The sequence below is a fragment of the Dendropsophus ebraccatus genome, chromosome 4 (assembly GCF_027789765.1).
Source record: "Dendropsophus ebraccatus isolate aDenEbr1 chromosome 4, aDenEbr1.pat, whole genome shotgun sequence".
Taxonomy (NCBI): domain Eukaryota; kingdom Metazoa; phylum Chordata; class Amphibia; order Anura; family Hylidae; genus Dendropsophus; species Dendropsophus ebraccatus.
In genome coordinates this window covers 122,543,637-122,565,892 of record NC_091457.1, presented here as the reverse complement: position 1 = coordinate 122,565,892, position 22,256 = coordinate 122,543,637, and the positions used below count along the sequence as shown (strand labels likewise).

At 41.0% G+C, this 22,256-nt stretch overlaps 1 protein-coding gene across 7 annotated transcripts in view; it reads right to left on the bottom strand.

Annotated features, from left to right (window-relative positions):
* MAGI1 (membrane associated guanylate kinase, WW and PDZ domain containing 1) overlaps positions 1-22,256 on the bottom strand; it is a 432,174-nt gene that overhangs the window by 47,433 nt on the left and 362,485 nt on the right. For all 7 annotated transcript variants that reach the window (XM_069966917.1, XM_069966921.1, XM_069966920.1 and 4 more), the window contains 2 exons: positions 21,592-22,212; positions 2,430-2,461 (listed from right to left, as the gene is read on the bottom strand). In XM_069966917.1, coding sequence (XP_069823018.1) covers positions 2,430-2,461; positions 21,592-22,212 — 653 coding nt within the window. The remainder of the gene's footprint in view (positions 1-2,429; positions 2,462-21,591; positions 22,213-22,256) is intronic.

The following is a 22,256-nucleotide window of genomic DNA, read 5'->3' as shown; positions in this document are numbered from 1 at the left end:
TCCTACCAGAAAGCTTAATATTTACTGATACCCTTAAAAATGGGTTGCGCTAGGTTATCCCACTGGGTGGGACTTGTCAAGATGGTGGCCATCGGCATCACAGGTGTCAAGCTCGCAGTGCTCCAGCTGTTGCAAAAATACAATTCCCATGATGACTGGACATCCAGATGTTGTCCACGCATAATGGGAATTGTAGTTCTGGAACAGCTGGAGGGTTGCAAGTTTGAGACCCCAAACGTACAAGGCCACAGCCTTTTTAGCTGCATGAGATTCGAATCAATGATTTTTTACGGGTGTGGCATGTAAATGCCAGTTTATGTCTAGTAGTATTGCAGCTGAGGTGATAAGTAAAATATTATCTTTAAAAAAAGGATAAATAAATGGAAAACCTAATCACACATTACATTAGAATACCAATAATCTCAATATCTAAGGGGATGTGGAATAATCAATGCAACTGGTAGGAAGGGAGACATCTAGTGGTTACATTATCCTGAACATTTAGTAAGGGGATGCGCTTCAATTATTTGATAATCTTATTATACATGAGAAAATCATTACTGGTTACGTTTTGATCTAGGAGCAAAAGTTGGATTGCAGCTTACAACATAAAAGAGGTTTGGCTGCTATTTCTACCAGTGAATCGTGCCTATACCTTATAATACAAAAAGATTTGGCTGTGCCTTCTGTCATGTCATGTTACATAATCGTATTAATTGGACATCTGTAGATATTCAGCAACGTTGCATTTATTTGCTCGATTCAAAAAATAAAATAATTTTTAGCTCATGGACTCAAGGATGTTCAACAACAATTTGCCAGGCAGTAGACAAAAAAAATCCTGACTAAAATCATTAATTACACATTGCACTAAGCACTCCAGAACAGTTCTTGTAAAGGAGCTTAAAAATAATACCACAGGATTTATCTTGCCTTGCAAATCACAAATTAAAACTCCTTTTTTTTCCAAACAGACATTTAATATTGTAAGCTGTATTTAAACAGCATGTCCATCTTAAAGTTTAAAAAAAAATTAAAATTTTTAATTAAAAAATAATGAAAAAGTAAAAAAAAAAAAAAACTGACACTAAAATGTGATTAACACTGTATAAGAACAAGGTTACGTTCATTTCAGAAGTGGTTCTTGAGCTCTTGTCACCAAAGGCTAAATCATTCCTGACGATGGTGCAGAACTATAAGCATATACTTTGACATTTTTGTGATTGGGCTGTGAGCACAAACGAAGACTCTCTCCCATTGCATTAATATAAACTGACAATGGTTCAGGCCTAAGGTCACGTGACTACCCAGAAATGCCTCAAGCCATCCGAATCAGATCATTTATTTAAGTGATTTAACTAAATTCCCATTTTTTTCTTTATTGTTTTTGTTGTTGTTTTTGTAATGTTGTAGAGACCCAATGTTATTGGAGCAGGATCAGCAAAGCAGAATTAAATTTAGAGGAATATTTATCACTTGTGCAATTTATCATTATGAAAAGTAAGAATATTAAGAATATATATGTAAAAAAAAAAATTTCTAAGGTCTCCAGATGTTGTAGCTTTCAAACATTTAGATTTTTAAGGTTCCAGCAAAAACATCATATAAACAAAGCAATGTCTACAATCATACAAAAGAAATATAAAAGATCTTAAAAAATAGGCTTGAATACTGAAGCACAGGCTCGGGAAAAAAAAAAAATCAGAGAATACAGACCATCAATTAGCTCAAGCTAGTGAATTATTTATACGTCCTCTGAAATAATGTGCAAGCTATTTTTACAGAAACCACTTTGTGGGCTCTTGAAGAAAGACACTGACTAGTGCTGCATCTGGGAGAAAAAAAAATAATGATGTGTACAGGGGGGATCCCAAACCTGCAGCTCCTGCAGTCTGTAATTTGAGTGACAGATCAAAAAAAAAAAAATGTCCACATCCTGAATAAATTTACTATAGTAATCCAATATCAATATAAAAAAAAAATGGCAAAAAGGGGGTTCCAAAACAGCCGTATAAAGTATAGAAGGCATTTAAGGAATATACAATAGAGAAAGGAAGGTGGAGTCTCGTTTGTATCCCCCAACTATGAAATGGTTAGAGCCCCCACCTCAGCCCCCCTCCCCTATCCTCCCGAATTAAACTGCCACAAAAAAGTCACCTACCAAGATTAATAGGTGCGATAAGGAACAGCCTGGTCATTTGGTGGAGCAGGGGGCTGCAAGGTTGTCTGCATACAGCTCTTTAATCATGCAGTACTAGAATGAGCACAATATCAATATACAGTACACCCTTCATGATGCATAAAACAGTGCTAACAACCTTTTCGATAGGATATCTAACAGGCAAAAAAAAAAATCAGCAAAAAAAATTTCATGGTAAAAAAATAATGAAGAGGAGGAAAAAATTGTAAACCATAAAATAGGGACTCACCGACTTTGGGCTCTTCTTTGGGACTGGCAGTCCTGCAAAACGGCAACAAGGGAGAGATCAACATTAGCATACAAATGTTACGTTCATCTAAGATAAATCCCAAGGTATATCATTCTAATGTAGCCATCTGCACGGTAAAACCAGGATTCTCTCCAGCACCGGAGTTATCAGTCTGTTTATAACGAATCAAAGCAGAGTGCGAGAGAGAGCGGAAAAAAAAAAAAAAACAAGAGAAGGAGAGGAGGAGAAAGAGAGAGCGAGAGAAAAAAAAAAGGGGGAATGAGAAAGAGAGAGGGACAGAAATCTATCTGCATTAGCGATGCTGCAGCAGCCTGGAGGCTGGGGAGAACAGACCTCAGCGGCCTGGGAAAACTAAGCACTTGGACTGAATCTCAAATGCTTCCCCTGGATTAAGAGCGACTTGGCTAACAATTAAACCTAGATATTTCCTTTTGACGCGAGCTGCTTGTCAATTGTATTGGACCAATGGAAACTGAACAACAGATACAAGCTGCTGTTAAAAGGGTTTCTTTACAGCAAGTGAGAAGACAAGGATTATAGTGCGGAGGGTGTGTGTGTGTGTGTGTGGTGGGGAGGGTGTTATTCCATCAAGGTTAATAAACATGTGGCATGCAGCTCCATTAGAACAAGGCTGGTGTATCACCAGGTTTTACTAGTGCAGATGAATAGTGATCAGAGCAGATCTCTGACTCACTAACACCAGGATGAAATACAATTCTTTTTTTTCAATCACGTTCAAATCTTAGTTATGAGATGGAGAGATATAGATGACATAGAAACAAATATACATGATAGATAGATAGATAGATAGATAGATAGATAGATAGATAGATAGATAGATATGAGATGGATAAATAGATAGATAGATATGAGATGGATAGATAGATAGATAGATATGAGATGGATAGATAGATAGATAGATAGATAGATAGATAGATAGATAGATAGATAGATAGATAGATATGAGATGGATAGATAGATAGATATGAGATGGATAGATAGATAGATATTTGATGAAATTCTATACTGTATATACACAACACAATAGGATTCTCTATAGACAGAAAACATAATCATATCATAACATTTTTATCATCATGTAAACATTTCCAGAAAGATATTCACACACCAGTAAGTGGCGCTAGAAGCTAAGGAAATTTGTGTATAATTCCTGGCTTGCACAATACATTTGCAGCCATTTACGGTAATAAACCCTTAGGGCGGGTTCACACTACGGAATTCTCACGGACAATGTCCACGGAATTCCGTCAGCTGTCCGCCCGCACGGGCACGCGCTTTTCCGCCGGCTCCATAGACACTATTCTATGGGCCGGCGAATTCCGCGATCCGCTGAAAGAATTGACATGACACTTCTTTCAGCGTATAGCGGAATACGCCGGCGCATAGAATGGTGTCTATGGGGCCGGCGGAAAGGCGCCCAGATGTGCGGCAGGACAGCTGACGGAATACCGCGGACATTTTCCGCGAGAATACCTCAGTCTGAACCCACCCTTAGGGTATGTCCACACTACGGAATCCCGGCGGATCACCCACCTCAGATTCCGTAGCTCGCCCCCCGCTCGCGGCCACGTGCATCTCCGCTGATCCCATAGGCTTCATTCTACGGTTTGGCAGATTTTGCCGTCTGCCCGAAGAATGAACCCGCTCATTCTTTGGGCGGACTGTGGAATCTGCCAAACCATAGAATACAGCCTATGGGACTAGCAGAAATGCGTGTGGCTGCAAGTGGGGACCAGCTACTGAATCGGCGGCAGGTGATCCATAGTGTGGACATACCCTTATAGTATTTCTTAAGGTGGTCATAAGCACAAAGATTTAGCCAATGCTTAGCTTGTATAGAATTTCTTGGGCAGGGCATGAATTGGGTTTGGCAGCAGCCAAACAAGCAGCCAAGATAACTACACTGAATCTCTATGTACTTGTGTATTTTAGATTCCATTTAGACCTCTATTGGTCTAAATGTTTAGTCGCTACAGATGTGATCCACCACTACTACTACTTTTATCTAACCATGTTCTTCTACAACTGGATTAAGGAAGCCAGGACTGCAGATCTTGAGGTATCACAAGCAGGAGAATATACTACCTGACCACCATTGCCTCAAAATTAAAGATTTAAACCAAGTAGCTAAAACAAGTCAAAACACAATTTTTATTCAGATTCTCACAGCTACTAGGGATTGCCTAGTCCATATACTACATAATTTCAAGTCAATAGAGAGGGTCTTTGTTTAAGACCTTCTTCTCATCAACAACAGCCACAAAGAGCGTCTCTATTCTGGGGGAGACCACATGTCCATGCATCCCAATTATAGTCCACTAACTGCAGTATGAGTGGTGTACTTCTTCGTTTTTCCTGTGGTAGCGCTGCAGAGAATTTGATCAATTACTGCAGGGATTTCCAAGCAAATAAAAATTTAAATAGAGGAGCTCCAAACAGTCTGTGATCAGCTTATCGCCCCTTAGTGAATCTGACCAGCCAGGCACCCAGTACTACGCCAGGCATGTAGATTTGGAACATGGTTTACGTAAATCATGATAAATGAGGTTCGGGAGGAGGCCACACCTTCCCCCTGCCTTACCGCAACCCCCTGCCCACCCATCGGATGAGCGGGGGATACAGGCGTACACAAGGGAGAAGGGGGAATCAGCCCCTTCTCCCTGGCATACATCTTGGGAAGACCTTTACCAATACACATACACATTGGTTCAAAAAGCACTCACATTAGACGTTCTATAACTTATTTTTCACTAAAAACTATATAATAAGCCAACATTTAAGAAGCCTAAGTTAAACACACTTTAAATTCAACAGAGGTTTTACTTAAATCCATTATTATTTTGCCAAAATCCCAATTAGAATCCCAGTCTCCGAACAGTGTCAGCAAAATTACTAAGTGAGAAGACAAAACATCTATCTTCAGCTAATAATTAGCAACTCCTTAAGAGAGGTTTCCTTTCATCAAGGAAAAAAATAAAAGACTTCTTTGTATCAACACCAGAACTTACCATCAACCTCATTAGAATGTAAGTTTCATTGATAGTCATAGCATAATAATCAGTTCTAATTGGTCTTGTTGATGCTTTCCGCCATGAACAACAAATATGGGTCACTGATCAGCCAAAAAAAAAAAACCACAACACCACGCTAACTATATAAAATATAGCATCAATTACAATAACAAAGATGATTTCCACAATTATATATAAAAAAAAATTACTAAGGCACCACAAAAGACGATAATCATAGTTATTAGCCATCAATTTCAAGCCGGACAATTGGTATTTGTCTGATTCCCAATAAGTTCCATGAATCATAAAATGTTATTTGATTGATACCAATGTTTACTGCAAGACCTGCGCTAACTGACTGAAGAAACAAGGTTGTATGGGGCTTGTACTAAATGTCAACAGCTCTTGAGGGAACTGTGAGCAACGGGAAAAATATCTTCAGAAGGTAAGCTTCACAAGATTAAATTCAATTGGTACAATGGTAATTAAGGTGTTTGTATGGATCGAAACTTGTAACTTTATTAAATGGATATATTAAAGCAGCGGCGCACCCACCAGGGGTTGGGGACTAATGCTGCTACGGTGCCCAGCACTGAACAGCTTGATGTGACACTGTCACAGTAAGTACCTGCAACCATGAACATGATTTAATGCACATTTATACAAGCTCCACTGAGCTCTATATGCAATACAGTATATAAATCCATATGCATTTGGCTCCCCTAGTGGTAACTACATGCAGCCATAATTATAGAATTTATCAACTCAGAAGAAAAGAGCTCTTTTATGTAGCTATATTACAAAATTAATCAGCACATAAAACAAAAGGGTGCACATTTACTTGGTTAAAGGGAAGTACATTTAAAAAAAACTCTCAGTGAACTGTTGGACCCATAATGAGTTTTGTTATGGAATTTTAACGTGCAAGTCCAGGGATCATTCTGGGGGGGGGAAGAGGGGGCAGTTCACACTGTGAAATATAGCTCTGACACCAAGCAAGCTCCACGCATGAGTCCTGTACATCAGAAATAGGCTCATGCATGGAAATTGCATCTATCATTGCAGAATGGACAGGAGGCTAAAGGCCCTACTACATGAAGCAATTTTTAGCCACATTTGGCCAATGTGGCTAATGTGACATTATCGGCCATTATGGCTGATAATCCCTTTGTGTAATAGAAGGCAACGATCAGCCATGAAAAATGTCGGCTGATCGTTGTTGTCTTTTAACATGTTGAAAGACAAACTACTAAGATAGCAATGATCTGCTGCAGTCGCTCCTTGCAATAGGAGCGCGGCAGCAGACCGCTGCTATCTCCTATGGGCTCCCAGGAGAATCTAAAGAGCAGGGAACAAAGGGGGAATGAGGAGCAAGGGGAATATGTAGGACGCAAGCGCTGCCCCCTGCAATAGGAGCGGAAGCAGCAGTCCGCCGCTATCTCCTATGGGCTGGCCGCAGCTCCACATCCCCCCCCCATGCACTTACCCCCTCGCTGTCTACGCGTGTAATAGCGGCAGCAGCGAACGAGAATGAGGGCGAGCAAGCGGTGGGGCTCGGTTGCTCCCGAAGATCGCACTGTGTAATTGGGGCTTATCTCTGGACTTGCATTTGTACGTCTGCCCCCCCCTTCCCATTTATTAACAAAAAAATATATATATGTATATATATTTTCTACAATCCTACAGTCCTCTTTAATATGATTAACCAATGGAAAACACGGGCTCCATGCATGTGGCAATGCTACGTGCACAGACTTTTACTCTAAACAGATAAATAAATGTTCTTGTCACACATTCACAGATCAACCATATTGAAGCTAAAACATTTGCAAAGGAGCTAAATATATCACCGCACCAGTTCCTGACCAGCAAATGGCTAAGTGCTCGCTCTACACTGAAGATGTCACAATTTTCTGTTGAGGTCCACATTTGGTCACTGTGCTTATATATGCTTATATAGATCTGCAAGGAAATTGTAGGGGCCCTTGAGGCCCAAGGAAAGTGAGAGGCCATGTGCTTCTTAAAAAACACATGACTTCATATCACCCATTCCCCTTTTTCAATTAGCTGCACTTAGCAAATGCCTAACTAGCATATGGCGCAGACGGATGAAGGTACAGTAAAGGCAATATTACACAAAGCATTTATTGGCCGTATTTGGCCGATATCCAGCCGACAATCTCTTTGCGTAATAAAAGGCAACAATTAGCCGGCATGCACAATGTCGAATCAACATGTCGAAAGACAAACAACTAGGATAGCAGCAATATTCTGCAGTTGTCCATGTTATAGGAGCGGTGGTGTAATGGAGGCTTAACCAATCACTGGCTGCGGCATTGTCCCGTCTCAGTCAGTGATTGGCTGAGCGGACTGTTTCTCCCGAGACAAGCTCATCTCGGAAATAACAGTGACTACAGACAGCAGGCGACACCGGATAAACCGCCACAGGATACCTGTGGAACACGGAGGGGTAATCCTAACATGTTTGTAATGTCTTCTTATATGGCAGCAACATGTTTAAACAGTGCTAGCACCTGATAACACCTTTAACTTTGTGTATTCAGGAGTCTTTTCCACACTTCCCCATCCCCTGGCACTTGTCTGCTCTTTGAATGACATGTATAGCTGTACTACAATATTGGTGTGTGCTATTATACCGAATACTAACATTGTAGGGTACTAATATTGTTGCTACTTATAGGTGCCACTAAGGAGACTGCTTTCTTCCTTCTAGAAAAGAGACAAATTACATATTTCTCCCAGGGAGTATTGACTGTCGGATGCCTGCACCAGCTGGATTTTCTAATAGAGAACCAATAACCCTTGAGACATGAATCAAACGCAAGTCACCCAGATAACACCTACTGTCATTTGTACTGACAAGGAGCTGCTACAGATTAAAGTACTAGGCACTTACTAATTTAGTTATAAAAAAAACACTTAAATTATTCTCTATACCCAGTTTTACACTTTCGACACAATAAAGACACTGTACAGAAAACCTGCAGACACCACTGCCCCTAGTGGCAACTTCGGTTACTTCACTCTTAGGGATGTTCAATACAAACATTAAACTTTTTCGGTCTAATGATCATTTCTAAAAGAAATAAGCCGAACTGTGCTCTCCAGATGCCCGGGAACTATACTTCCCAGGGTGTTCTGCCATGCTGAAGTCAATGTTTTATGCTGAGCCTTTTCTTTAAAGTTTAAGAAATGATGTTGCCTTTTATGACTGTATAATTACATACAAAATTAAATGCAAAAACGAGCATGCTGCATTCCCTTTACATCAATTACACAGCCAGTGTCTGGTCCGCACCATCTAAATCAGATACTAATCACTACAAGCCCACCATATTCACTCCCATGTCTGAATCCTTATTAAGAATTTCTTCACTATACAGAGAAGGAAAAAAGGTCAAGTACTTATTCAAGTTAATATGCAGCCATCTACGCAAATGAAGATCAATGAGATGCCACCAATAATTTATTAAGCATTGATTAAACAGCAACGTCTCCAAAGAGTTGAATATCATTTGAATGAAAGCATCAGATGCCTGGAAGATTGGAGGGACCATAATAGCCAAGGAAGTTAATGCTCTATAAATATTTCATACAATATCTGTAGGAAATCCAAGGAACAAGGCATAACAGCCAGAAACTCCAGACAGTTGTTTAATTTCACGCTACTTTCTAAGGCAAAATATGTGAAAACAGAACAATAGGCCCAATATTATGCTGAGGATTGTAAGGCACCTTATCTACTGCTGAAAGGGAACAAGACGGACCTGAGGTCTAAACATGTTGGTAATGGAGGCTGATGCCCTGCTTTTCACTGGCTCTATACATTAGACATGTGTTGGGAAAACATTGGCATAACCTGCTAAAAATCTAATGTGCATGGGGGGCCTCTTAACCATCCCATGATGCCACATGTTAATGGACAGAGGGATCAGGCATGCTATGTTTCATCTGTCTAACCCTTTTATTATGTATGTAAAAATGTCATTGCTACCCAAAGGGGTTTCCCCAAATGGCAAAGTTATCATCTATCCACAGGAAAGGGATAACTATCTGATTGTGAGGGGGCAGAGCACTTGGGCCCAAGTTAGCAAATTGGGAATTTGGAAGTGGGATGTCAATACTAGTATTTATTCTAATATTCTACACTAAAAGGGTACGTGCACACTACGGAATCATGAGGGAAAACCCGTCCACAGATCGCTCCCGCTCGTGGACTCTAGCGAACATGTTCATTCTTTGGACGGATGGCGGAATCCGCCCATGCATAGAGTGGAGCGGGTGCGAGCTGCGGAATTCGCAACGGGTTTTCTTTTGGGATTCCGTAGTGTGCACGTACCCTTAGACCGCATTCACATGTTCCATGTTCTGCACGGAACACGGACGTGGAATGCCTGTAACAGAGTCCTCCCCCCCGCCCGGATGCTTCATTACAGTGCCGTGCATATTCATACAATATCTTATGACAGATGCTGCCCGGGCGGGTAGTAAAATCAGAAAACAAGAGGATGCACTGACAAGCAGAGAGGATAAGAATGGAGAGTCTCTTAACAACTTGCCTTTTGTCAGGACACTATATGTGGCTGTCCCCTACAGTATCTGCCTATGCTGTCCAACTACGTCCCTGTATGTAATTTTAATAGGGAAGCAAATGCTCTCAGTAGGTATCTAAATACCTTGATTATTGTATGGTGCTCATTTTATTAACCCCCATTACAGTAGATATTACTACACTCAACATATTCACCAGTCAATCCAACAAACTAGAATTACACTAGCCGTAGGTAAGAAACAATGCTAAATATCCAGTTCAATAGGACAGCTGCTGAAAAGCTGCTAGCAGCAGTTTGCCTTGCTGGGAAATAATAGCTTCTCAGAACCTTATGTTCCAGTCACCTATCAATGCCAGATTTGAAAACTGTTTTGGCAAATATGTTGAATTTTTACATTAATGTTTTTTTGTGACTGCAGTGAAATGCCCAGGACTATGCTCAACTAGCTGCTATTTATCCGCATGCACTGGGTGCCACAACTTATATTGGCAGCTGAAGAACCCATCTTACCACCTTCTGGTTTAGGAAACCTATTCTCAAATATCCTATAAGAAAACTGTGGGTTAATAGCGTGCGTTTCCTTTAGGACCTTCATCTATAAACCAAAGTCAATAGCATTTACAACAAGTGTTTCTTTTTTTAGGTATCCTGCATGTCTATACTTCACATGGACAAACTATTGACAGCCCCCTGCCCATTTTCAAATACTCAGCTATTGATTTTGAATATATAAAAGGTAAGTCCCACTTCAGAACCCTCATCTATCAGAGTGGAGAACGGCTACAAAGAGCATCTTTCACACAGGAGAAGAACATCTGTGAGTTCTATTGACAGCCCATTGATTTCAGTAGGAACTGAGTAATACTTCATTTGCTCTATGGTGCAGCTGCAGGAAAAAAGATTGCTTGATACCAGGCCCCCTCCCCCAGATCACAGCTGATAGCTGGGGCTCCCAACAGCGGGACCTACTGCCAAGGGACCCTTCCTAATAAGTAGGATATCATTATCATGTGGAAAGTCCCTTTAAAGGGGTTGGCCACTTTATAGTAAAATAGTTCAGTGTACAGTATTAGTAACTGTACTCACTGTATATACTGACAGCAGCTTCCTGTGTACCTCATAGAGATAAAATTACACTCCCCTCATCCAGCCTGTGCTGTCCTGCCCTGTGTCGATTCTATCCATAAAATGGGTGAAATGGGGAAGCATGTGATGGTGTCCCATCCCCCAAAGTCCACCATAGGCATATACAGGCTGTGTGAACACTTGGGGGTGGGGCATTGTCACATGCTCCTCCATGTCGGCCATCTTATGGACAGACTCACCACGGAGCAAACAGCACAGCCTGGAGGAGGGGAGTCTGATTTTAGCTCTATAAGGTACACATGGAGCTGCTGTCAGTATATACAGTGATTACTGTTACTAATACTGTATACTGAACAATTTTACTATAAAGTGGCCAACCCCTTTAAAGATCATGCATCAATGATAAACAATGGATGCAACTATTTTGATTGGCAGAATGAGGTCCAGCCCCTCAGAAGCAACATCTCATGCATTTGCGATCCCCTATGTATAAAGCCTGACTGTAACAAGGGCGTGCAATCCTTCAGGAGAAAACAACTCAATATATGCAGAGCAATAACTACATAAAACTCATCACTGTTGACAAATATTTCTACATCTTTGTTCTCACCGTCTGGTGAAAAATAAATAAATAAACAAAAATGAAAGGGAAAAATCAGTTGACTTTTTAGTTTTTCCAGTACGCTGCACTGCAATACCATTGTGAATGATTTCTCCGTGAATAATTTTGCATCTAAATCATCTATCTGTCAAAGAGAATGGGGCAAGGTCTGTTCAGAGATCTGGTTTTCTGATGACTGTAAAAAATAAATAAATAAAAAATAAAAAGTCAGACTTTAGAAAAGGAAAGCACAGAGATTTCAGGATGGAAAATTACAGAACATATCAAAAATTATTCAGAGCCATCTTTGATACATGTCCTTTGTATGGGAGTGAAATGCTAATTTCCAGAGTGTCTCTGTAACAAAGCCCGCTCTCTAATTAATTCAATATAGGGAGAGGTGCTTAGTACTTTTTTTTCCCTTTAAATTGTAATATAATTTGTAGAAAAAATTGTCTAGGCAATGCAACTGTGTAACAAAGTGGTTCACAATGGTGAGTAATATGAGGTAGTAAGTGCACTTTCCCCCAAACGTTTGGTCCAGTACTTTACATCTCATGCAGGTGCAACTTTAAAGTGAATCTGTCAGCTGCAATTTAGGTTCCGAACCGCTGACAATGTTAGATAGCTGTTGGCTCAAGGAAACACATAGTACCTTTCATATATCCGTCTGTACTTCCATAACACAAAAAAATGCTTCTATTCTCCAGTGCAGAGTGTCAGAGAGGCTTCCCCAAGCTTCCCCTGATCTGCCTCCTCCCTCCTATATTTTACCTTGATTGAAACCTCCTGGTTAAGCTGTCAATCAAGCCATTACAGGGATAGAAGGGGAGGTAAGGAGGCCCTTCAAGAGCCTGGGAAATCCTCTCTGACACTCCGCACAGGAAAATAAAAGCATTTTGCCACATCCTGGAAACACAAAGAGATAAATGAAAGGTACCCTGTGTCTCTATGATCTAACAGCTACCTTACGGTGTCAGCAATCTGTATTGTGAATTGCAGATTCAATTTAAACTGTATATTGATTCTAAAGGCACATTTGGGGGATTGCCTTTGAATGTGCAAGATTAATGAAAGTGTCTCAGGCTGTTTGACAAATCTTTCATATACGTAGTCTTGTCTAAGCTTAAGGGTATAAACACACACACCGTATACGCAGCGTATTTACTGCTGCGATACGCAGCAAATACGCAGCAAATACGCAACAAATACGCAGCAGATTAGATCTAAATAACTGAACCCAACATCAAATCTGCACCATCAAATCTGCTGCAGATCTGCTGCGTATTTGCTGCGTATCTGCTGTGAGTGCTTGTACCCTCAGGCTATGTTCACACTACGTATATTTGAGGCTGTATGTTTGAGGCTGTATAGCAACCAAAACAAGGAGTGGATTGAAAACACAGAAAGGCTCTGTTCACATAATGTTGTAATTGAGTGGATGGCCCTCATTTAATGGCAAATATGTGCTGTTATTTTAAAACAACGGCTGTTATATTGAAATAATGGAAGTTATTTACCGTTATATGGTGGCCATCCACTCAATTACAACATTGTGTGAACAGAGCCTTTCTGTGTTTTCAATCCACTCCTGGTTTTGGTTGCTATGAGGACCTGACATGAATACCAAATACAGCCTCAAATATACATAGTGTGAACCCAGCCTCAAACTCATTATTAAGAGAGGAGCAAACTTGCCAAAAGTCCAGGTTTGCATAAACCCAAACGATCAGCATTTGAATCCTGCTGCCTGGAGAAGGTGGATGTAGCCTGAGGACTGCCTGGAAATTATCTAACATGACCAGGTCAAACAGCTGTCAGTCTTACATGTGTCACCCGGCCGATACAGCAGTATTGGCCGGATGACCATCACTTTTTTTAATTGGAATGCGGGTACATTCGGGTGTTCTCGCACTCCAATGAGCCATAGACCACAATGTAAAGTATGGCTATTTTGTATAGCCGTTGTTCACTAAATAGCGGGTGTATACACTACGGTCGTTGTTCCATACACTATAATGTAATTAATGGAAGTTATAATGGACACACTCCTGGTTTTGGTTGAAAAAATACTGACAGAAACACTACGTATGAACAAAGCCTTATAATGTAGTATGTATGATAATTTTCTTGGGGATACTGTGGTGTCAGGGTAGAGGTACTCAGCTTACACATGCTCAGAATCACTGCTGCACCAACCCAACTGAGATGATGATACAGATCAATGTATACAAAAATAATTCCTGGCACAGGGTACTGCATCTTCTAGACCAATCCCACCAGCTATATCCGGTCTCCTGGTCGGAGTTTCCTACGGTATCTCTTCTTTCCTGGAATCCCTTCAGCGAGCACTTACACTCTTCCTGGAATGAATTCTAATCGTGTTTTAGTAATATGATAACTGAACGATCTGCCAATTTGAGAACTGCTGGAAACAAGAGCACTTACCAGCCTGAGTGTTTATTTGGTGCTTACAGCTTTTTCTGAGCTCAACACATGGGGCTGCAGACAGAGAGGAGATGGATTTCATACACACACAAAAAAAAATGCTGGTGGAAAATTGCTATCACGGCTTTAGAGAGCGAGCACCAGGCAAACTTTATCTTCTTTGTGCAGAAGCCAGATAAGAATTTGCAAAGACGGGAACAGGTAGATAGACTTATCACTGAAGAAATTCTCTGGGGAGAACAGACGAATACTCCATGCTGTGAAAGGCTTTACAACCTTTCCTAAAATCTGATTTTGAGCTATTTACAGGGGAGCGCTCTCTGATTAGATGACAGACCGGATCCTCTAGGGACTGGACTGCATAGGGAGCGCACAGTGAGAAGTGGCGGCATGGACAGACTGGGGATGTGCTGACACCGAGCTGGAATCTTAGCACGCCTTGATCTGTGAGCTGTGATGGCAAAGGGGATGGTAAATAGCTCATGTAGTATTTTAAAGAGTTAAAGGGGTTTTTCCTTTGATGAAAGCCCCTTTTACACAGGACGATATTTAGGAAAAAGCAAGCACCGACCTGTCAGATCAGCAGGGAGCTGCAGGAGGGGTTGCCCCGGCTATCTTCATCTGGGTGGCCCATAGGAGAGAGCAGCACTCTTCCACCGCTGCTTCTATTACACATTTTCAAAGACAACAATCAGCCGACGTGGTTCCTATTACCAAATACTGTCAATAATCGCTTGGTGTAATAGGGCCTTAACTTAAAAAGAGATAAGCAAATCTACAGTAGGAACGAAGCAAAGCACTTTGTTGCTATCAGAATTTTACTAATCAGTCTGTGGGCTTTAAAGTGTGCTCCGCTCCGTGCCGCTCCTCCCTGGTGCTAGATCCAGTGCTGGGATACTGGGAAAAGTTCCCCAGAACTAAATTTATCTTTTCCCAATACCTACAATAGAACCTCCTAAAAGGGGTTGGCCACTTTATAATAAAATAGTTCGGTGTACAGTATTAGTACCTGTACTCACTGCACTTATTGACAGCAGCTCCCTGTGTACCTCAAAGAGCTAAAATCACACACCCCCTCCTCCAGACTGTGCTTCCCTGCTCTGTGGAGAGTCTGTCCTTAAGATGGCCGACATGGAGAAGCATGTGACCATGCCCCGCTCCCCAGTGTCCACCATAGGCATATACAGGCTCAGTGGAGCCCCCTTTTGGAGCAAAAAACTGATAAATGGCAAAAATGGAGTAAAATGGTTAAATCTAACTAATGTGTCCTGATAAATGTTGTGGGGGAAAAATACACACACCTTGCACAAAAACTCAGTATTACGTAAAGAAAAAAAGGAGCACAAATATGTTGACACATATGCCGCAAAATGATTGTCAACCATCCCTGAAAATTTCACCATGATCAAGTGGCAGTGGCAACAACCACAACTGCCATCAAAAGTCTATGCACTGCTTGGAAACCTTGGTCAACTGCAAATTTCACTAAAATTAGTTTGGGGAAAATGGCTTTGTATATGAAACACTGACAACAAACATGTCAAGGTAGTATAAAAAGTATAAACCCGAGTTACGGGCACACTACTCCTAAAAGAACACCTGACATGTCACTCAACAGAAACAGTTGGTGCAGCATCTGTCAGCCTTCGAAACCTCCTAATAAAAGATTTTTATTTTTTTTTAGAAAAAAGAAATGGTTGATGTTTATCATAATTAGATTCTCAGAATTAGTTAGTGATTGTCCTTCTGTGACATTGAAGTCTTATAGCCTCTTTATCTCCCACCTTGATCGCCAGATGAGGACCATAGATTTAAGCCACACATGACCAGCATTACAACTATGGCCAAATAGTAATGTTAATGATAACATTAATCTGATGTGCAGTCCTGCTATTGGGACATGATGAAATAGTTAAAGGGGACTGGTTTATAAAATGCTTTTCTTATACCCTGTTAAGTAACTTAGTTAACTATTAATATAGTGTGATCTCCCAATTAGGACTGTCATCTATCAGCCAGAGATCAAAGTATCTCTTTCTCTATAGAGGACATGCCCAAACTTTACATGGAAAGCTCACTGAAAGCCCAGAGTCCATTTTCAAATATACTATTGTGAAATTCTGTGTTCACAAAGAGGGGCCTACTTCAGGACCCTCATCTATCAGGAGTGAAGAAGGGCTATATAGAGCATCTTGGCTCTCAATCTGGAAGCTCCATTGAAATATTAACGAGTAATCACGAATTGACTGGTGGATTGATCAGCTTATTGTCAGGGGACCCTTGGAACGGGAAAAAGATTGTAGAATACTACCCCTTTAAAGATCTTTGTTTGCCGAAAAACATTAGATACATGTTTTGTTTATTGAGAAAATGAGGCTCAGTCCCAAGAAATAGCATCTCATCAATATCTGACCACTCTGTGTACAGCCTGGCTGCAGCCTTTACTGTAATAAGGCATAATATGCAATATAGTGGACAATAGGACAATATATGTAGAATGGACAGCAGTATCAAAAAGAGTGTCCTGTTCTAGAGCACCTGTCTTGTCTTGCATTACCAGATAACCTACGTATTTAAATAGGCACTAGGCAATGCACAAATGCTGTCAGATTGCAGATCACATCTGATAGCCTATGTGATCAATAATGTATTTGTAAATCACTTTATTTACCAAAAATTCCACCTTACACCAGAAACAAAGGTTTAATGGTTTGGCCTCTAGATGCCTCGCTTCTATGCAAAATGCTGTCCACTGCTTGTTGTTAGGCTCAGTCCAGCTATAATACCAGAAAGACCACAAAAGAGCTCAGAAAGTGGGGGTGGAGCTTAGCTACTGCTATGTGCAGGAGAGGGAGAGAGAGTGCATGCCTGCTGAATGCCTCTGCCTCCTCCAGAAGTTCTTCACTTCTCTCATCTCCAAAGTAGCAGCAGGTCAGTGCTTAGTGTAGCCGTTTCTTTGATGTGCTGCAGTTGCTTAAATAGCACCTGTAAAGCCAGTGCATCAGTAAACTCTTTTCTATGTACATGCTATCAATACTAATGTACTATAAATCCTCCCCCAGTACAGTGCCAGTTCAATCAAGTGTACTTTCACCAACATTAAGTCATGGCATTGTAATAAGAAGTGGGTGCTGTCCTGTGATTGAGATAGAGGAACAATTCATGTGTACTACTGGCCAACAGCCTAGTTTTGGCCTTGACCTTTGAAATGGAGAGGATGAGAAATAGCTGTGCCCCATGGAGGGGACTCTCGGGCTAAACAACAGCAGCGGGAGCACTAAAGCTTACCTGTCACCATAATTGTTTAAAAAGACAGGTAAGCTTTAATTTCCCATGTGGTGGTAGTGCAGAGAAAATGAATACTCACTGCCAGATTTTACACACATTACAATTGATCTCAGGGGGACACCCTGTGATCAGGTTATTGTCAAGGGACCATTTTAGTATGTATGGATTGTCTTAAGCAGTCATTTTCTTATAGCAGTTGTCTAGAATAGAAAATCCATTTTTACAGTACTAGGGAACTTTTAGTTAATAGGAGGGCCCCCTATTCAGCATGATAATCTAATTTCCTTTGTAATGCTTCAATTCTCCTGTGGGGGCACTGCTGGGAAAGTTAACACTTGATTATAGGGTTCCTCCAACAAATTCCAGCTGCTCATTAAAGGAAAACCTAGGCGAAATGTTGGATTATAATAAAGAAGCTATACTTACCTGTACTCAAGGCCCCACAGTGCAGCGTCTTCAGCTTGATCTCAGCTTCCAGTTTCTCCTAGCTTTCTGTGTTGTCACAACCCAGTGGGACAAACCCGCTCAGTCAGTCAGTGACTGCAGCGATGTCCCATCTCAGTCACTGACTGGCTGAGCAGGCATTTCTGAGCTGGGTCATAATGTTGCGGGAGCTACCAAGGATTGGCAAGTATAGCTACTTTATTATGTTGCCCCCCCCCTATCCCCCAAACACAATCATTATGGTGCCCTAATAACAAAAAAGCACTATCCTAAATATACATGTAAGAAAATTCATTTAAATAACATCTTCTTAAAAACAAGGCATGTGTTATCTATAGAAAACACCCAGTCGGAGGCATGGATAAATGTTATATACCAGCAAGGAATTTGTTTCTATGAAATAAATATAAAGCCAACTTAAAGCTAATTTAATAAATCTAAGCTTGTAGCACTTGTGTAAAATCTGCCATTTAACAATCTAAAGTCGATGGCTGACTTTTGATTAGAGCAGGTATGGGGTATCTGTTTCACTACTGCTTGGAACAACATGCTGTTTGAATAAAAGGAGTTGGCTCAGCTGGACGGATCCAGCAGACAGTGTCACTCTTTCATGTCGAAGATGTGCTGCGGCACAGGGATAAATCACTGAAGAGTTTAAGATGGGAAGAAAGCAGCATGTGCCACAATAATTTGCACACTTGGTACCCATTGCTAAATACATCAAATAAGAAAAATACTTTCTTTTATGAAGAACTTGCCAACTATATTAATTTTAAACAGTGGGATTGCACTATGCATTCAATACAGCTGTTTGCCGAAAATATAGTTTTCCATTACAGTGAGCAAAGCTCTACTACTTTGTCTGGACTGATATTCAGATCAATGGTAGCAACAGGCAGGGGGATATATGCCAATTAACAAACCATCAAAGTACCTATAAGACTCCAACTGGAATTTACATAATGGATCAGCAAACCACCCAAAATGTCCTTGTGTTGCAAAGTAGGCCGCCTTTCATTCCTATGCTAAAGGGATGTTGGTAGAGTATGTGTCCAGGGTGCTACTCTGATTGGGCCAGGGTCATTAGAGAGAGTGCTAAAAAAACAAGCTGAATCTTTTCCCTGTTAAAACCTAGATACAACTTTGGTTGAAAATCTTGGATCAAGAAAGAACTGCCCAGCCTTAGGCTGGTGTTAAGCAGTGTCCAGCTGATTTAGTCTGAGTGGCAGCATTTTAAACAGATTCATCAACTCCATGTACCTGATGGTCATTTTGGCCTGCTGGATGGAATAGTGTGGACCTCTACTAAGTGGAATCCACCATAAATAGAGACCTTCCCAAATTTGAAAGTCTACGAACACTGCTTAAGGCAGTGTAAAAACAGCCTTATGTTAAATATTTACCATCTGGCTCTCAGTTGTCCAAGGATATTTTTTTTTCTTCAGAAAGTACCCTGGGCTGCTGCACAATTAAAAAATAAAATAAATAAGCATACATACCTGAACCAATCACTACCACTGCCATTCCGACAGTTTCTAATGTGCACCACTTGTTCATACTTGCAAAAATGTGCCAACCCTAAAGGACGTGTCTACTCAGCCACTCACTGAGTGAGGTAAGGTGCTGATGTGTCCAGTGGGCAGTATTTTCTGCAGTGTTGGCCCATCATTGCCGACAGAAAGATGCAGCATGCATTGGGGACCTGGAACAGTCAGAACTGCAGGAGCATTGGTGCATGTGAGTATGAATCCACCAACTTAAGTTTTCTTGTGTGTAAGCAGCATCTTGCAATTTTTATAAAAAAAAAAAATAATAATAATTGGAATAAAACATAGTTTAGAACAACTGGTAACAGTGGTCTTCAAAAAGAATCTGTCATCACTTTCCTGCTGTCCAAAACTCAAGTCATCAGGGAGGATCCTGGTGGCCTCTTCTCAGCCTTGATTAATAAATATCTCCCTGTTTGGCTATAGGAATGGATATATCAATCAAACCCAGATAGACAGACAGAACAGAAGGCTCTTGGGTTAGGCGGCATTAAAGTAATTACTGATTCCCTTTAAAAATTCAAATTATTTGTCACCCCCCTTACTCTTGCTTCATTTCCTCAGTGCACGTTGCCACCTAGACTGGGCTGAGGAGAAGGCCCAACAGCTGTAATGCCCCGCCTAGGTGACACTGTCCACCTAAGAAATGAAGTGAAAGTAAAGGGGGGGGGGGGGTGACAGTATCGTTGAGTTTTAAAAAGGGAATTTTAGAGCCGAAAGAAGACACAGACAATGTGCAGCATCTAAACTTATGGATGGTGCAGAGTACCGCACATACAGAAAGGGGATGACAGTATCACTTTAAAGGGAACCTGTCACCCCCCATGGCGGGAGTGACAGGCTCCCGACCCCTCGCTACAGCCCCCTATACTCACCTGATCCTGCCGGGTCCCGCTTCTGGATCCGGTCGGGTCACGGAGATCTCAGCCGCTGCAGCCCGGCACGCGCGCTGAGAGATGAGTCCAACGCTCATAGAGAATGACGGAGCGCCTGACTCTCCGTCATTCTCTTTGAGTGTTGGACTCATCTCTCAGTGGGGGTAACAGGTTCCCTTTAAGAAATAAAAACCTGTCTGTATATTTTTATTTCTGATCCTTTACCAACCCACCACCACTGTCTAGATCCCTACCTGCTCTTCTGGTAAATATGGTACACACACTCTCAATATGAGATCATTTTTGGGCTTCTCAGCGGATGTTAACTCCTATATTTACCCTAGACATTTTCTGTCCCATTGCTCTCAGAGATGAAAAAACAATTCTCAGCTTTACCACCATTTACACTAATCCAATTAACTACTAATGTTTCATTTCCATTCAGTCAATATTCAAAAGACCAGCAATAAAGTGAAAAGCATTTTCAATAAACCTGCCAAATAACAGGATGGCCTAGAAAACTGAAAGCTTGCATTTATTCATATACTTTAATTAAACGCTATGTTTAAGATCATAAGCAAACTTCTGTAGCAGCACAGACCAAAGATTTAAAGGGTTTGTCCAGGATTCATAAACAGTGCCACTCTTTTCCATGGGCTGGGCCTAGTACTGCAGGTAAGTCCTATACACTTGAATGGAGATGAGCTGCAATACTAGACATAGCCATGGACACAAGTGGGATATTTACCATATTTAGGATTAATTTAATTGGCTTCAGCACAGAAAACACATTGAAATTTTTGTCTGGAATTAGAAAAACATGGCTGCTTTCTTCCAAAAATAGTCAACTGTCCACAGGATCTGTGTGAATTGCAGCTCTATGAACTTTAATGGAGCTGAGCTTTAATACCAGATACGACCCATAGACAGATGTGACGTTCATTCTTGAACACCTTGCGGCACTATGGCCTCTTTCTTGTGCTGTCTGGAGGTCCTATGATATTTTAGCCTCTTTAATGTTCTGATTCAGCCTGTTATACACAAAAAGAATCCAATCCTTTTATTGTCCCGAGTAGAGTAGCATTAACCTTCCTGCCTATAGCCACCATAAGACATATCAAGTGGATTTAAATGTAAATTGATGTCCTTGACCAAACAGTAAACTCTATATGGCATGCATGCAATGCGGTAATGGCTCAGATGAATATATTAGCTCAACCAGTGATGAATATATGACAGTGCTTACCTCCTCTTTGCACCAACAAAGTAACTTCACTCCCCTTTGGACATTCGATCAGTAAATCCACAACTTGATTATGTGTAAGAGTCTGCACATTCTTCTTATTTACTTCCACAATGAGATCTCCTTCTTTGAGGCCACGACAGCGAGGGCTGTCTACAATCTGTTTCACTCTCTGGCCACCACCGCCAGGACTATCTGCTATAGTGAAGCCAAATCCCATTGGCCCTTTAACTATATGCACCGTAATGAGTTCGGGTTGCGTTGCTATAGAGGAAGCCAAAGAGACAGTGTCATTAGGGTAACCATTGGAACCATTTGAAGATACATCCGCAGGGCTGCTCGGCCGTGGCTCCTTTAAGTTATTGGCTTTTCTAGTTTTACTGCTGTTGCTGGACGGTGAGTCATATGTTTCTTGTCCATTGACAATGATAGGGTCTTTATCCAGTATGGCCACAGATGTTACCAAACTTGTGTTTGGATCATCAGGGTCAAATGGAAGTGGATACCCTCTGCAAAGTTCAAGGTCAACACTTTCACCAATGGGTATAGACTGGAAGATCTTTACAACTTGAGCGTGAGTATATCCAAGTACACAGATTTCATTTACACTGACAATAACATCACCTGTGATAGGGGAAAAACAGATGACAAAAATTAGAAATCTCAAA